The sequence below is a fragment of the Rana temporaria genome, chromosome 1 (genome assembly GCF_905171775.1).
Source record: "Rana temporaria chromosome 1, aRanTem1.1, whole genome shotgun sequence".
NCBI classification, from domain to species: Eukaryota; Metazoa; Chordata; class Amphibia; order Anura; family Ranidae; genus Rana; species Rana temporaria.
Window position 1 is genome coordinate 34,877,933 of NC_053489.1, and position 18,225 is coordinate 34,896,157.

The 18,225-nt window shown below is 47.5% G+C and overlaps 1 protein-coding gene across 1 annotated transcript in view; it reads right to left on the reverse strand.

Moving 5' to 3' along the window:
* EPG5 (ectopic P-granules autophagy protein 5 homolog) overlaps window positions 1-18,225 on the reverse strand; it is a 186,254-nt gene that overhangs the window by 53,619 nt on the left and 114,410 nt on the right. The window contains 8 exon segments of the mRNA XM_040336244.1: window positions 2,555-2,636; window positions 2,638-2,658; window positions 2,660-2,713; window positions 2,716-2,772; window positions 4,135-4,329; window positions 8,993-9,149; window positions 12,110-12,252; window positions 17,984-18,146. Of these exon segments, the coding sequence (XP_040192178.1) occupies window positions 2,555-2,636; window positions 2,638-2,658; window positions 2,660-2,713; window positions 2,716-2,772; window positions 4,135-4,329; window positions 8,993-9,149; window positions 12,110-12,252; window positions 17,984-18,146 (872 nt within the window).

Consider the following 18,225-nt stretch of genomic DNA (forward strand, 5'->3'; position numbering starts at 1 on the left):
ACACTAAAATTTGCTCAGTCGCAGAATTGTCGCTGTCATTACTTTCAGTGTCTGATGACGAATTTCCCCACGAATTCTGCAAGTGATTCTAATTTATTATCGCTGTTTTCTAGCTGCTCTAAACCGCTTTTGACATAAAGGGACACTTTTTGGTTGCTATGGACAATCTCAAGTTTTCAGGCAGAAAGAACAGTATACTGTATATAATATAAAACTGCATGCAGGGCACTGAACAAAGCATTAGGGACAAAAGGGATGTGAAATTATTTGATACAGTGTAAGATGTAGATGGAAGATTCCAGTGTATTATGTGTGTGTATGTGTTTTGTACTTTTTGAATTTACCGCTGGGCTCCACTCCCATGCGTTGCGACGCTCGCAGGGAACAGAGCCCAGAACATTGATAGATCGGACGGATGATCCGGCGGAGGATACAGCGGGGGGACAGGATCCTGGGGACAAGGTAAGTACACTGTACCAGGATACTGCGATGCAATACCATGTGTGGCTCCAGGTTACCGCTAATGGTACTGAAATTTAACCCCGAGCCTCACTCGTGATTACCGATAGTAAGGGTAAATGTGTAGGATCTGCAATCAGGTAAAAGGGGGTTTAACCACTTGCCGACTGCTAAACAACTATTCACGTCCACAGAATGGCACGGGCAGGCAGATTGGCGTACAGGTACGTCCCTTTAAAGCTGCCGCTCAGCGGGCGCGTGCCTCGCGAGTGCAGCCTCGGGAACTCGATGTTCTCGGAAGTCCCGCGATTGCGGTCAGTAAGGGCAGAACAGGGGAATGCCTTTGTAAACAAGACATTCCCCTATTCTGCCTAGTGACACTGTCACTTATGACTGTTCCCCGTGATCAGGAATGGTCATCAGTGACGTGTAGCCACGCCCCTAACAGTAAGAATCACTTCCTAGGGAACACTTAACCCCTGCAGCGCCACCTAGTGGTTAACCACTCCACTGCCAGTGTCATTTTTACAGTAATCAGTGCATTTTTATAGCACTGATCGTTGTAAAAATGACAATGGTCCCAAAATGGTGTCAAAAGTGTCCGATGTCCAGGTATCTGCACCCCCCTCCCCCCTGAAAGTTGTCAAATGTGACAACGGAGGGGGAGGGGGGTTTCCGATCAGCGGGAGTTCCACTTTAGGGTGGAGCTCCACTTTAAAGCACAAATTCACCTTTACAGAAAATCTGTCTGTCAGACACCGGAATGCTGCTTCACTAGTCCAGAGATTTCTGTAAAGGTGAACTTACCCTTTAAAATGTAACCTGAATTTGGCTTCAACTCCAATCTAAATCAATATTTAGTGACACCCTGGTAAATTGTCATTAGTGCTATTGTAGCGTTGTCCCATGCTGCCCGCAATTTATAGGGGAGAGGAAGAGAAAGGAGAGCGGAGCATGAATGGGTACAATGGGAAAAATAACAGATGGCAAGGGATGAGGGGAGAAGAAAATGGAAAGGGAGGGAGCATAAGGCAAATGGAAAAGAAAGAAAGGCAATAGAACAGACAGAGGGGAATGATTTCACATCAGGAAACATGAATCTAGGATGGAAAAGGGCCTGGGGGGCCTAGTAGATGACAGGCTCAGCAATGGCATGCAATGCCAAGCTGCTTGCTAACTAAGCAAACAGAATATTGGCATTAAAAAGGGGGATTAACTCCAGAGATAAAATTATAATTCTCCCCGCTCTACAAGACTCTGGTCCGGCCGCACCTGGTATGCTGTCCAGTTCTGAGCACCAGTCCTCAGGAAGGATGTACTGGAATTGGAGAGAGTACAAAGAAGGGCAACAAAGCTAATAAAGGCTCTGGAGGATATTGGTTATGAGGAAAGGTTGCGAGCGCTGAACGTATTCTCTCTGGAGAAGAGACGCTTGAGATGGGATATGATTTCAATGTACAAATACTGTACTGGTGACCCACCATTGGGATAAAACGTTTTCACGGAAGGGAGTTTAACAAGACATGTGGCCACTTACTCAAATTAGAAGAAAAGAGGTTTAACCTTAAACTACGTACGTAGAGGGTTCTTTACTGTAAGAGCAGCAAGGATGTGGAATTCCCTTCCACAGGCGGTGGTCTCAGTGGGGGGCATCGATAGTTTCAAGAAACTATTAGATAAGCATCTGAACGACCACAACATACAGGGATATACAATGTAAGACTGACATACTGTATAATCACACACATAGGTTGGACTTGTGTCTTTTTTCAACCTCACCTCCTATATAACTATGTATGTATATGAATATCAGAAGGGTAGCTGTGTAATTCGACGTCCAGATCAGACATGTGATTCTTAGAAAGAAAGCCGCTTTTAGCATCAGCTACAATCAGATTTCAGCTACAGGGTTTCTATTGCAGGTAAGGAAACAAAGCCAAACCTCTCGATGGTTGCTGTAAGGAAATTGCTGCCTTTTGCTTTTCTTCCAGGTATGAGCCCCAGAGAGGCAGAGAACACAACACTGATGCATGGCTCCTTCACAATGTAAAGACCGTGTGACTTTCAGTCACCACCATCCAGGAAGGACACTTACTCTGCATGAGAAGCCGCAGGCAGTCGCTGTAGTGATCCGGGAACTGATAGCGGAGGATGGAACTCCAGTGTTTGCAGAAAATAATTAAAGGGCATCAGCAGGTCTTTCCTCGGGTTCCAAGCCGCAGAGTGTCAGGGCCAGGTGCACAGACTCCAGCAAGCTTGCTGCGCTTCAGACATGGAAGGTTTCGCAGAATTCAGCCAATGGTTCAGATCAAACTACAACAATAAGAGGATTCAATTCAGATTAAAAGGCATAAAATAAGAATGTAAACAAGGGGGTGGATTTCAGGTAGGGGCGCGCAATGATACTGCGGCGCAGCGTATCGTATTTACGCTATGCCGCCGTAACATACAGGAGAAAGTGCTGTATTCACAAAGCACTTGCTCCGTAAGTTGCGGCGGCGTAGCATAAATGGGGCCGGTGTAAGCACGCGTAATTCAAATGTGGAAGGGGGGGCGTGTTTTATGTAAATGTATGATGACCTGACGTGCGCCGTCCGTGTACATATCCCAGTGTGCATTGCTTCCAAGTACGGCGTAACGACGTATTGGTTTCGACGTGAACGTAAATTACGTCCAGCCCTATTCGCGAACGACTTACGCAAACGACTTAAATAATTCAAATTTCGAAGCGGGAACGACGTCCATACTTAACATTGGCTGCGCCTCCTAATAGCAGGAGCAGCCTTACGCCGAAAAAGCCTTAACGCAAACGACGTAAAAAACTAACGCCGGGGCGCACGTACGTTTGTGAATCGGCGTATCTAGGAAATTAGCATATTCTACGCCGACAACAACGGAAGCGCCCCTAGCGGCCAAAGTGATATTGCACACAATTCTACGCCGCCGCAATCAAGTTAAGGCGGTGGAGGAAGCCTATTTTTTTAGCGTAACTGCCTTTGTGAATCGGCGTAACGAAACGCCGACGCAGATTTGAAATTACGGCGGCGTATCTGGAGATACGCCGCCGTAACAGGTACCTGAATCTACCCCAAGATCAACACATTAAAATATAGTGTGAATACAATTAACCTGCAAAGTACAAGAAATGTAGACAAAAGTTAAAAGAGAAGTATGGACTTTTTATTTTTTTAAGAATCACACTAGGTGGATGCAGCACCGGTCCCCCGCCAGCTCTAAGTATGAGAGCCGAGCGATCAAACTCCGCCGATCGCTCGGTTCTTCCCTGAGCAGAGAGCTGGTGGCGGTCAGTCACCGATGTCTGCTCAGTCACCCTCCTCCTCACTGGAGCGTTGGGCTGTGGAGGGGGCGGGATTGGCAACTGAAAAATAATTTTGAAAAAGAGTAGAATAGTGGCAAAATATTTCTTCCCATCAGTGTGCGCGCCCAGCGTTTTAAGGGAAAAAGTCATGCCCCAAATCTGTCTGAAAAAAAATTCCAGAACTTGTTTTGAGCTTCAGGCGTTTTGGAGCTTCTGGCTTCAGGCGTTTTGGAGTGGAGATGTGAACCATCTCCATAGAGAATAATTGATTTTTTTTTCCCCCTCCGGCGTTTTGTGGCTTCAAGCTATAAAACTCTCAGGTGTGAATGAAGCCCAAGAGACGGAGCAGAACGTACCTTGGTGAGCAGCATAAAGATGACGTCACTGTTGTCCTCAGAAATGGCTTCCACCACCTTCCCGTACAAGTGTACGAATTCTCCCGGCGAGGCGGCCGGGGTGAAATACGGAGACAGCAGGTTGCAGAGGCGCCGATTACGAAGAATGGTCTGGAGTATGGGCCGGCACTCCGACTGGGTCCCACTTATAAACACCTGGAAGCGAAAAGAAAAGCGGCTTCCATCAAGTCATGAACACTTACCCTTCGGATGTGAAGGTGCTGCAAACCATCTTATAAAGAAAACAAATCGCCGACTTCCAGGACGGCGTGCAGCCGGGAGGGAGGTTTGTTTTCTAAGGTTAAACACAGGCCTAGCCTTACATTTCGTACATCAAATTTCAGGTCCCACACTTTGAATGACAACTACCCGATCGTACAACACTGTACTCATGTACTCATGAAATTTTTATCATTTTTTTTCACACAAATAGAGCTTTTTTTGGTGGTATTTGATCATCTCTGTTTTTTTTTTTGCTAAACATTTATTTGTTGTTAAACTAAAAAAACTAAAATAAAAGCAAATGTCATTGTTTGTTATAAAGTTTTGCAAACAGGTAATTTTTCTCCACTGATGTGCGCTGATGAGCATGGATAGGTGACACTGATTGGCAGCACTGATGGGCATGGATAGGCGACACTGATTGGCAGCACTGATTGGCAGCACAGATTGGCAGCACAGATTGGCAGCACCGATAGGCGACACTGATTGGCAGCACTGATTTTGTGCATTACCAATAGTAACATGTATTTAAAGCGGAGTTCCAACCTCGCAAATAGAAACCCTCACCCCCTCCGGTGTCACATTTGACACCTTTCAGGGGGGAGGGGGGTGCAGATACCTGTCTAAAGACAGGTATTTGCACCCACTTCCACACAGTCTGCGGGGAGACTGCGGGCAGGACGTCACCTCCCGTCCCCCCGTTGTGTTCTGGGAAACACTCGGCTCCCAGAACACAACGGAACCAGTCAGCACGGCGCATCGCGACTCGCGCATGCGCCGTAGGGAACCGGCACTGAAGCTGGAGCACTTCACTTCCTGGTTCCCTCACCAAGGATGGCGGGGGGGGTAGCAGAGTGAAGAGCGATTGCTCGTCCTCTGCTGCGGACGGCGCTGGACTCCAGGACAGGTAAGTGTCCTAAAATTAAAAGTCAGCAGCTGCAGTATTTGTAGCTGCTGGCTTTTAATATTTATTTTTTTCAGCGGACATCCGCTTTAAAAAACTGTAAAAGCTTATCAGTCCGCCAGCAAATAGAACTGCGCCGCTGGACACCTGCAACCCGGACCGGATATTAGAGGGGCCAGATGGCATTGCAAATGGCTAACGTGTCGGCCAGGGCGTGTGGATATGTATAGAGGTAACCAGAGCAAGAAAGTTATTCACCGCTTTGGCTCTGAGGAAGAGGGTACGCCCTTGAAGCTTGTTAACCATTTGCGATGCCATCTGGCCCCTCCAATATCCGGTCCGGGTTGCAGGTGTCCAGAGACGCAGTTATATTTGCTGGCGGACTGATAAGCTTTTTTGTATACGCTCGTTTGTGAGTAGGACTACTGCTGTTACAGTTTTTTAATAAATGTTACCATTGGTAATGCACAAGGTCGGTGCGCCCTCCTTTCCTCTTTTTATGTTTCAGTTCTAAGGATACCCATTGTTCTGAGGAGGGCAGCAAGACCGCAGGCATCATTCTATTCAGAGGGTTGGCTGCACCACTTACCTATAGACTAAGCCCCCAACAGGGGCGGACTGACCATTTGGGCTCTCGGGCACTGCCCGAGGGCCCCATGACACTAGGGGGCCCCATCAGGGTTGCCAGCCTCAGTAAAACCAGGGACAGTATGTAAAAATCTGTGTTTTTTTAAAAAATCCCAAGATTATAGCTGCCCCACCTCTCCAGTACCTTTTCAGTGTGCGTGTGTATTCTGTGTGTATGTATACTGTGTGTGTCTATTGTGTGTCTGTGTGTGTATACTGTGTATGGATACTGAGATCATGTAAGGATCCCAGATTAATGAAGACTTCGTGGGGGAGCATCTCTGTGGTGGAGTCATTGCCATAGAAACATTTGTAAAGGGGAGGAGTTAGTAAAATAAGGACGCCCATGTGGGGGCGCCAGAAATATTTCTGCACCCAGGCGCCTGTGACCCTAGGATCGGCCCTGCATCTGTCCCCGATATGTCCGAAACCGACATGCTTTTGATGTGAAAATCCAGAGATTTTAGCTGCCCCGCCTCTGCACTGCCTCCTGGCGTGGTGGCCATCTGTAAGCCCGGGGGCCCCATAATCTTCTAGTGCCCGGGGGCCCCAAGAGTTGTCAGTCCACCCCTGGGTGGGAGCGGCCAGTTTAGGCTCTCATTTTCTCACCGAGAGGTTGAGCCAGGTGCCCGGTCCAGGCATGTGTGTAGATCCCGGCCATATGGTCGCGATCTTTCCCGAGCCTGGACTGTAGAATGAACTGCACTCCTGTATCCACAGGAGAAGTACAGCCAAACAAGATTTGGCTGTACTTCTCCTTTAATTCCATGACTATTGAAAACATTTTAATAATTTGTAATAAAAACATCTTTGCCATTCGGAAGCTTCCCTCCAACAATTTTGCATATTATTTTTATATATACGGCGACTCGGTACTTGCCAAATATACTGCATAAATCTCCCTCCACTGAGTCTGGCTGCAGCCATTTTAACTGTGGGCAGCTGAAGCTTCTGCCTGTTCACTTCCTGGATTTACGCACAGACACAGAGGCACACCTCCAGCTCTCATTGGCCCTCTTATAAATCACCATCCCCCCTCCCTTTCTGGCAAACTCTCACAAGAGTGAGAGAGAGAGAGCTGTGCATGATGCCATAAGCCTAGGCTATTGACCAGACAAGAAACATGAAGTGGGCTGTATAAGGTATTTACTTTAGAGTTTTACCATCTAAAGTTAAAACAAGGGCAGAAGATTTAATGGATGGAAAAACTATTGCCAAAACTATTTAGACATCCTCTCTTTGACTCTGCTGTGTGCGACTCTTCAGGCCGAGTCACACTGGACATGCTATGAAAAAGTCTGATTAATATTCCTATCACACACGTTCCTGGTACATATGGCTCATAAAATGGTGGGTGCTGCAGCGATTAACAGTAGGGTCCTGGAAACATCAAACGAGCGTACATATTCGCCAGCACACCATGGATCGACAACCTCCATCCAAAAGTTTTTAATGCAAGAGATCACATCTCAAATGAAAGTGCAAAGTTTCGGAGCCGCGCAGGACACCTTCGTCAGGCATGCCCGACGAAAGGGGTCCTGCGCGGCTCCGAAATGTTGCACTTTCATTTGTGATGTGATCTCTTGCATTAACCACTTCCTGCCCGGTCAATAGCATATTGACGTCCGGGAAGTGGTTGTGAAATCCTGACTAGACGTCTATTGACGTCCTGCAGGATTTCATGCCGGCGTGCGCTCGTGGGGACGCCCGGCGATCGGTGATGTGGGGTGTCAGTCTGACACCCTGCATCTCCGATCTTGTTAAAGAGCCTCCGGCAGAGGCTCTTTACCACGTGATCAGCTGTGTCCAACCACAGCTGATCACGATGTAAACAGGAAGAGCCGTTGATCGGCTCTTCCTCACTCGCGTCTGACAGACTCGAGGAGAGCCGATCGGCGGCTCTCCTGACAGGGGGGGTTTGCGCTGATTGTTTATCAGCGCAGCCCCCCCTCGGATGCCAACACTGGACCACCAGGGAGTGCCCCCAGTGCAAAAAAACACCAATAAAAAAAAAACACAATCGATGCCCACAAATGGGCACTGACTGGCAACATGGGCACTGGCTAAAATAATGCCATCAGTGCTACCCCTCAGTGTCCATCAGTGCCACCCAGTGTCCATCAGTGCCACCTCTTAGTGCCCATCTATGCCCAGTGCCCATCTGTGCCACCCATAAGTACCCATCTGTGCCACCCATAAGTACCCATCAGTGCCGCCTATGAGTGCCCATCAGTGCCTCCTATGAGTGCCCATCAGTGTAGCATACCAGCGCCGCCTATCGGTGTCCATCAGTGCCGCCTATCGGTGCCCATCAGTGCCGCCATATCAGTGCCCATAATTGAAGAAGAAAACTTACTTATTTACAAAAAAAATAAACAAACAAATAAAAATTGTAATTTCTTTCAAAAATGTCGGTCTTTTTTAGTTGTTGCACAAGAAATAAAAATCGCAGAGGTGATCAAATACCACCAAAAAGAAAGCTCTATTTGTGGGGAAAAAATGATAAAAATTTAATTTGGGTAACAGTGTAGCATGACTGCGCAATTGTCATTCAAATTGCGACAGCGCTGAAAATTGGCTTGGGCAGGAAGGTGCGTAAGTGCCTGGTATCAGGGCCGATCCGCCCTGTAGGCTCACTATGCAAGCCGCTTAGGGCCCCGCAAAGCTGTGGAGGGCCCCCCAAATTACTAGAGGCCCAGCCTGGTGAGAAGTCATCTTCGCCCCCTCAACCTGCTTCTCAACTCGCTGGCTGCATGGGAGAAGAGGTAAGATGCCAGCACCCCCCGCTTCTCACTTTAATGTAAGACGTCATTTCCGACAGCCCCCTCCCCCTGCTTCTCAACTTTAATGTGACATGTCATGTTGCTTAGGGCCCCAGGGAGGTCAGGATCAGCACTGCCTGGTATGGAAGTGGTTAAAAACGTTTGCAAGTTCCATTGCTGCTCCTTTGCTAGCAATCGACTTTTAGATTTGGACAACATTCTGGGGACAGATGATACCGGTCTAAATTACACTACAAAGTGTTGCACTATAGAGAAAATTAAAAACAATAAATCCCAAACCTACCTGTCCCAGTATTTCAATACAAGAGGTGAAGAACTGTCGGGAAGGAGGGTGGCGCTGCGTTTCGTCACACACAAACTCAACCACGGCAAAGAAGGCCCCAATACCGATTTTCTGTATCTCCACAGGAGAATGCCCCTTATAAGCATTGACGAGGGCCCTAAGCACACAAAAAAAAAAAAAACAGGGTTAGTGTGTTGTAGTGTAGCAGTAAAAACATGCAGGGCAGTCCAATACCCCTCTGCTAGCCACAGATGGAACCAGACCCCAGTGAACAACATCAGTATTCAAGGCCTAGAACGGCATTACAGTGGAACCTCGGATTACGAGCATAATCCGTTCCAGGAGAATGCTCGTAATTCAAAGCGAGTTTCCCCACTGAAGTCAATGAAAACGAAAATAATTTGTTCCGCATTGACTTCAATGGCATGCAATACCGCTCTGAGGTATTACCAGTGCCGGCCCAAGACATTGTGCTGCCTGGGACCAAGAATGAACTGCTGCCCCCCCCCCCCCCCAAAAAAATTGCGTCATGGCTCTATACATGTATAAAGAGGACCTGTCATGGCTCTATTCATGTGATAAAGACAAAATTGCTTAAGGAAAGCAACCAATGGCCGGACTTTATAGGCAACACAGACAGGAATAGTAAAAAATATATAATTTTATTACAAAGTAGTTACATAAAACAACATTAAAAAGAAAACCATACAAGATGTCAGGTATGTATGTTGCCTATAAATGTCCCCTGTGCATCTACACGTTTCGCCATGAGGCTTCTTCAGGACAGACAAGAGAGGAAAATAGTCAAAGTCATCCGAACCACATAGGCATAGATATATCCTGTACACAGGCCGTCTCCCGGGGGCAAATGCTGCTATCCAATCTGCCATAATGAGTAATAACATTGTACCGGGGACACCCACGGGGACGGGGCGGTATTAGGATCGTAAGAATTTGTGGGTAGAGTAGGAGGGAGCGGCAATGCAGAGGGCTGGAGAGGCGGAGTTCCGATCGGAGCCGAGAGCTAGGGGGAACAGATTCTGACGGGCAACCATTCTCGGCACAACAGGTTCCTCAGAGGGAGCGGCGCCTGCCTTTCTCACTCGCAGACTGCTCCCCTCCGGCTGTGAGTGTCATCACAGGCAGAGGAGTGGGCTGTCTTGCGGACGGCAGAATGCTGCCACCCTAAAAGTGCTGCCTGGTACCCATGGTACCAACCGGTCCCATCATAGGGCCGGCCCTGGGTATTACCTATCTAATCTTTGCTATGGACTACACGAGACACCTCCAGTAGCCGATAGACAAAGTCCTCCTGAATCTTCACTGTAACATTTTCTGCATTGTATATTTGTATGGATGTATAATGTACCAAACTGTTCATATCTAGATGCATGTCCTTGAACCATGTCCTTTGAATAAATAAAACATTTGTAAAAAATAAAATAAAAATGGGGATTCGGGTATGGCAAGCAGGAGCAGCAGAGGGTTATCAAGAGGACCTGGCACTTTGCCTATTTAGCTTTACAGTGAAACCTTGGATTACGAGCATAATCCGCAAGACAAGAATGCTCGTAATCCAAAGCACTCGCATATCAAAAGCGAGTTTCCCCATAGAAGTCAATGGAAACGAAAATAATTTATTCTGCATTGACTTCAATGGCATGCAATACCGCATGTGGCCAGAGGTGGGGGGTGCCGGAGAGCCTAGGAAACACCTGGAAAGGGCAGAGGACAGCTCAGCTGAACCTTGGAAAGGCTCTGAACAGAGCATTTCCGAGGTTTTCCGAACAGCTTCCGCTCGCTATGGCTCCCCCCCCCCACCTCAGGCCAAACGCGGTACTGCACAGCGCTTTGGCTTGAATCCTACTAGTTTTGCTAGCCAACACTCGCAAACCGAATCAGGATTTTTAAAAATACATGGCCAGATTCACGTAGAGGCCCGTATCTTTATGCCGGTGTAGCACATCTCATTTGCACTACGCCGACGTAACATAGAGAGGCAAGTACTGTATTCACAAAGCACTTGCCTCCTAAGTTACATCGCGTAGCGCAAATGGCCCGGCGTAACCCCGCCTAATTCAAAATAGGCAGGTAGGGTGCGTGCTCCATGTAAATTAGCCACGACCCCATGTAAATGAGGGCCGTTGGTACGGCGCATGCTCAGAATCGCGTCGCAAATACTCCTTGCTTTCGACGTGAACATAACTTACGCCCAGCCCCATTCACGTACGCTTACGCAAACGACGTAAAATTCGACGGCACTTCCGACGTCCATACCTTGCATGGGCTGCACCATCTTTTTTGTGGTTTATCTTTACGCCTAAAAAACACTTTACGTAAACAGCGTATCGGGCGCAAGTACGTTCGTGAATAGGCGTATCTTGCTCATTTACATATTCTAGGCGTAAATCAACGTACACGCCCCTAGCGGCCAGCGTAAATATGCAGCTAAGATACGACGGCGTAGGAGACTTACGCCGGTCGTATCTTAGCTACAGAGAAGCGTATCTCAGTTTGAGAATACGCTTAAAGATACGATGGTGCGCATTCGGACTTACGACGGCGTATCTACTGATACGCCGTGGTAAGTCTTTTTGAATCCGGCTAACAGTGCTCGTGTGGCCAAACGCTCGTTAACCGCGTTACAGTGAAACCTCGGATTGCGAGTACTTTGACTGTAAACACAGGAGATCCACGTCCTGTCAGGGAGAGGAGACCGATGCTGTGTCCCTTGTACATAGGGACACAGATCGGTCACCTCCCCCAGCCACCCCCCTCCCCCTACAGTTGGAACACTCACTAGGCTACACATTTAACCCCTTCCCCACCCCCTAGTGGTTAACCCCTTCCCTGCCAGTCACATTTATACTGTAATCAATGCATATTTATAGCACTGTTCACTGTATAAATGTGAATGGTCCCAAAAATGTGTCAAATGTGTCCGCTATGTCGTAGTCCCGAAAAAAAAAAAAAAAAAAATCGCAGATCGCCGCCATTCCTAGTAAAAAAAAAAAAAATAATAAAAAAAAGGCATGAAATACCTTGACTACACAACAAACATACGACATGTACACATGACAACAACAACGGCCAAACCTATTCTGGTAGAAAACTCACGTGATGAAGTTCTCCAGATGCACGGCAGTTTCTATAATGTTGAGTGCTGTGGGTTTGGTGGCTTCGGCTTGCAGCTGTTTCATCTCTCTGCGAAGGACATGGAGCTGCTGGGTCACAGCCTCATCCATCTGCATCCCTTCAAACTGCACAAAACAACACCTTGTGTTACAAGTCCCAAGTGCAAAAGACCAGACGCACACCAACGACCTCCATGTTTCAGTTATGGAGAAAAAGAAGCCTGGTCTTGTCTGGGACCTCCCAAATCTAAAGTATCTCACCCTAAGATCAGGCTTGATCATAGACCTCTACTATTAAAGAGGTGTCCCAAAAATTAGCCCGCGGCCACAGACAGCAAACAACCTTTAGGTAGATTCAGGTACATTGAATTAAAGTTACGGCGGCGTAGCTTAGCGTGTTTAGGCTACGCCGCCGTAAATTAGCTAGGCTAGTAATGATTCTCAATATACTTGCCTGCTAATATACGGCGGCGTAGCCTAAAGCGGGCGGGCGTAAGGGCGCCTAATTCAAATGTGTGGAAGGGGGGCGTGTTTAATGCTAATAAGGCTTGACCTTACGTTTTTTACGTTTTCTTTTAACTGCGCATGCGCCAGGCGCCTACATTTCCCAGTGTGCTACGTACGCCACACGGGCCTATTGATTTCGACGTGGACGTAAACAACGTAAATCCCGATTCGGCGGGAACGGCGGCCATACTTTAACATTGTTATTCCACCTAATAGGTGGAATAACTTTAGACCTACTAAAGCCTTACGGAAACGGCGTAAATCGACTGCGGCGGCCGGGCGTACGTTCGTGAATCGGCGTAACAACTAATTTACATATTCTACGCCGACCGCAATGGAAGCGCCACCTAGCGGCCATCCAAAATATTGCAATCTAAGATAGGACGGCGCAAGCCGTCGTATCTTGGATATGTTTAAGCGTATCTCTGTTTGAGCATACGCTTGAACATAAGTCGGCGTAGATTCTGAGTTAGGTCAACTTATCTACTGATAAGTCGGCCTAACTCTACCTGAGTCTACCTACTTGTATTCTGTGGCTGGTGGTACAATAGGCATTCACCGGATACAGAAGTAAGTGTCGGCCAGTACAGGCCCAAAAAATTAGCCCACAGGCGTTCACCTGAATTTGAATGAAACATGGTCTGCTGGTCACATGTGTTGAATTCCTCCGAGATCCATGCCTCATTCATTTTTATAAATGTGAGATAGTCAACACTGTTGTGAGCTAGGCGAGTGCGCTTATCGGTCACGACCCCTCCTGCTGCGCTGAACGTCCTTTCGGACAGGACACTGGATGAGGGGCAAGCCGACATTCCTTTGCAAATTGTGCAAGCTCTGGCCAGAGGTCAAGCCTGCCCACCCAGTAGTCCAGGGGTTCATCACTTCTCAGTGCGTCCACATCGGCCGTTAACCCGATGTAGTCGGACACCTGTCGGTCTAGGCGTTCCCTGATGCCGGATCCGGAGGACAGCAGTCGATGGGTCAGCTGAAAGAATGATCTCATATCATTAGTGACCAAGACATCCTCAAACCGCCCTCTTCTTGCAGGCGCTGTTGGATTGGTACCCCGAAACCGTTTCTCTGTGAGTGGAAATTCCTCTGCCAGCGGACGCAAAAGCAGAATGCAGCATTTCTCGAAGCAAGGCCTGGAAGTGCTGCATTCTGATAGCCCTCTGTGATGGTGGTAACATTTCCGCCATGTTTTGTTTGTACCGGGGGTATAAGTACGTTGCCACCCAGTACTGGTCCTTGTCCTTTATGCTTTTTATACGGGGGTCCCTCTTAAAACACTGGAGCATGAAGCCCCCCATTTGCACTAAACTGGAAGCGCTGTACCAGCCTGGCTCCCGTTGGCTAATTGGGAGCAGGACAGTGAGATACTGGCAAGATTAATAGGTTAAAGCGGGAGTTCACCCATAAAAATTTTTTTACCCTTAGATTGATGCTCATTTTGTCAAGGGGAATCGGCTAGTTGTTTTAAAATCGAAGCTGTACTTACCGTTTTAAAGAGCGATCTTCTCCGCCGCTTCCGGGTATGGGTCTTCGGGACTGGGCGTTCCTATTTTGATTGACAGTCTTCCGACAGGCTTCCGACGGTAGCATCCATCGCGTCACGAGTAGCCGAAAGAAGCCGAACGTTGGTGCGGCTCTATACTGCGAACCGACGTTTGGCTACTTTCGAAAAATCGTGACGCGATGGATGCGACCGTCGGGAAGCCTGTCGGAAGACTGTCAATCAAAATAGGAACGCCCAGTCCCGCAGCCCATACCCAGGAAGCGGCGGAGAAGATGCATCTCTAAAACGGTAAGTACTGCTTCGATTTAAAAAAAAACTAGCCGATTCCCCTAGACAAAACGAGCCTCAATCTAAGGGTAAAAAATGTTATTTCCGGGTGAACCTCCACTTTAATGTAAAGAAGGAAAAAACCTGAATATAAGGCCGGGCTCACATATGTGCAGCTGCGGTTTCATGCCTGTGGTTCGGTGCGTTTCTGTTCACCGGTTCACCCAAAAACGCACGCGACCGTTTTGCAATCTCCTATGCTGCCACCCTGGACCTGTGTGAACGGGCTCCATTCTCAGTCGGTCACACTCGTCTTGCATGCAAATTGGATGCCGTGAAAACCACATCCAATTCGCACATATGTGAACCCAGCCTAAAACGAACAAATGTACCCATGACATCGAAGGACTGTAAGGGCTCTTTCACACGTCCGTTCCGTTCGTCCGTTTTTTGGACGTCCGTTAACGGACCGCAATGCTTTCCTATGGGTTAGCGTCCGTTAGCGGATGAGCATCCGCTAACATCCGTCTCCGTTAAGCTCCATTTTTTTGAATGGAAGAAAACCCTATTTTTCTTCCGTCAAAAAAACGGAACGGACGAAAAACAGACGTTAGCGGACGATCCGTTTACCATCCGATCCGCTAACATCCGTTTTTCATCAAAATATGTAAAAAGCCCCCCCAAAAAAAATAAAAAAAACGAATGGAAAAACGGATCGGAAACGGATGTAAACGGACGGAAAACGGACGAAAAAACGGATCAACTGATGAAAAAATAAATTATCTAAAAAACTGAGCAGACGTGTGAAAGAGCCCTAAGTTGCACTATACATTGTTTTCCTTTTAGATACAGTACGATAGGGCTCGACAAATCCCGGTCGCCAGGTCTCCATGGCGACTAGAAATAGTGTCCTGGCGATTTGGCTTGGAAGGTGAGCTGGCGCCATCTGGTGGTGAGCCGTTGGTATTACAAGTTATTACCACCAGATGTGAGCTGGTGCCATCTGGTGGTGGCCGTTGGTATTACAAGTTAAGCATTACAAGTTAAACAGCAATTCTAATGTAATTTTACACTATTTTTCACTATTTTCACTGCCATCTTCTTCCCTCTAATTAGAACCCCCAAACATTATATATATTTTTAATCCTAACACCCTGGAGAATAAAATGGCGATCGTTGCAATACTTTCTGTCACGCCGTATTTGTGCAGCGGTCTTACAAGCACACTTTTTTGAGAAAAAATTACACTTTTTTAATTAAAAAATAAGACAACAGTAGTTATCCCCATTTTTTTTTATATTAAGAAAGATAATGTTACGCCGAGTAAATTCATACCCAACATGTCACGCTTCAAAATTGCGTCCGCTCGTGGAATGCCGACAAACTTTTACCCTTTAAAATCTCCATAGGCGAGGTTTAAAAAAATCTACAGGTTGCATGTTTTGAGTTACAGAGGAGGTCTAGGGCTAGAATTATTGCTCTCGCTCTACCAATCGCGGCGATACCTCACGTGTGTGGTTTGAACACCGTTTACATATGCGGGCGCTGCTCATGTATGTGTTCGCTTCTGCGTGCAAGCTCGTCGGGACGGGCCGTGTTTTCTGGCTCCTAACTTTTTTAGCTGGCTCCTAGATTCCAAGCAAATTTGTCAACCCCTGTGGTACGATACAGTTTAGATATGCTCTAAGCAGATAATCAGCTGTTTTACTTTGCAAAATTACAAAAGTCCAAACCATAGCAGGGTACAGGATAAAAAAACTAACACATTTTACACTCAACAGTGCTTAGTCATAGCCATGACCAAGCACTGTTGAGAGTGTGAAACGCATCAGCTATCCAGACCTTCCCTCTTCGAATTGCTATATGCTTAGCCTACACCTGTTGCTTCCACCTTGAGGAGAGTGCCATTTCCACACATCCACCTGGAGCGGTGATCCCTTCCCCAGATAATCAGCTGACCCGATTTATCCTTCTCCGGCAAAGCGCTATTTGAAAAACAGCCCACTAAACCATAAAGCTCTGCATGGCAGCCAATCACCTTCTAACTTCAGCTTGTTCAATTAAACTTTGACAAAATACCTGGAAGTTGATTGGGTTCTATGCAGAGCTGCACCAGATTTTGCACTCTCCAGTTGTAGAAACTCAACCCCAAAGCCTTGACTTCCAAGTCCAACGTTAAACCCAGCCCGCGGTCTTCCAAAAGTCCAATGGAAAAGCATCTACTGGCCATTGAAGTTCTGGACTGCTACCTAGTGGAGGTGGGCTTAAAGTTTACAAGGACAGCAGCTGTGGTCCTCTGTAGAGCCCGGGACTGTACTTTTCCCTTTACCTCTATTGCCATTTAACCACTTCCATACCAGGCACTTACGCACCTTCCCGCCCAAGCCAATTTTCAGCTTTCAGCACTGTCGCACTTTGAATGGCAATTGCGCGGTCATGCTACACTGTACCCAAACAAAATTGGCGTCCTTTTTTCCCCACAAATAGAGCTTTCTTTTGGTGGTATTTGATCACCTCTGCGATTTTATTTTTTTGCGCAACAACTAAAAAAAGACCGAAAATTTTGAAAAAAAATAAAGTTTTTATTTTTTTCTGTTAATTTTTTTTGTAAATACGTTTTCTCTTTCAATTACGGGCACTGATATGGCGGCACTGATTGGCACCGATGAGGTGGCACCGATAAGGTAGTACTGATGGGCACCGATGAGGTGGCACTGATAGGCGGCGCTGGTATGCGGCACTGATGGGCACTGGGCGGCACTGAAGGGCACTGATAGGCGGCACTGATGGGCACTGGGCGGCACTGATAGGCGGCACTGGGCACTCATAGGCGGCACATATGGGCACTCATGGGTGGCACTGATGGGTGGCACTGATGGGTACTTATGGGTGGCACTGATAGGTGGGCACTGGGCATGGATTGGCACTGTGGGGTGGCACTGATGGACACTGAGGGGTGACACTGATGGATCCATGTTGCCAATCAGTGCCCATTTGTGGGCACTGATTGGCATCTTTTTTTTTACTGTCTTTTTTTTTTATTTATATTTTTTTTACTATTTTTTTTTTTTGCCCATTTTTTTTTTTTTTTATTCCCTGGTGGTCCAGTGTGGCGATCTGAGGGGGGGCTGCACTGATAAACAATCAGCGCGAACCCCCCCTGTCAGGAGAGCCGCCGATCGGCTCTCCTCTACTCGCGTCTGTCAGACACGAGTGAGGAAGAGCCATCTTCCTGTTTACATTGTGATCAGCCGTGATTGGACACGGCTGATCACGTGGTAAAGAGTCTCCGTGAGAGACACTTTACCTAGATCGGTGTTGCGGGGTGTCAGACTGACACCCCGCAACAACGATCGCCGCGATGCGCGCCCCCGGGGGCGCGCAGCGGCTCAGAATCCTGAGGACGTCATTTGACCTCCAGCCAGGATTCTACAACCACTTTGCCGCCGTCAATCTGTCATTGGCGGGCGGCAAGTGGTTAAGTTGGCCCATAACAACTAAATCCAGGTGACCAGCGGAGACGATTCTCATTCAGATAACGTCACTGGTTAGGTAGGACCCCCTCACCTTAACCATCACAACGGCTGGCCCACTGCAGGTCTTACTGTGGTTGCTGCGGCACTCTATATTCATTTCGATCTGCTCCTCTCTGTTGACGTAGAGTTTAGGGATGGTGTCGAGCATCTCACCGTCTAAGGCCACTTGTTGGGACTCTCGCATGGAGGAAGTTCTGGAAAACACATAATGGCTGTTAAGGCAATCAGCAATGTGAATACAGAATAGGCATCCTGCACATCCAACACAAACTC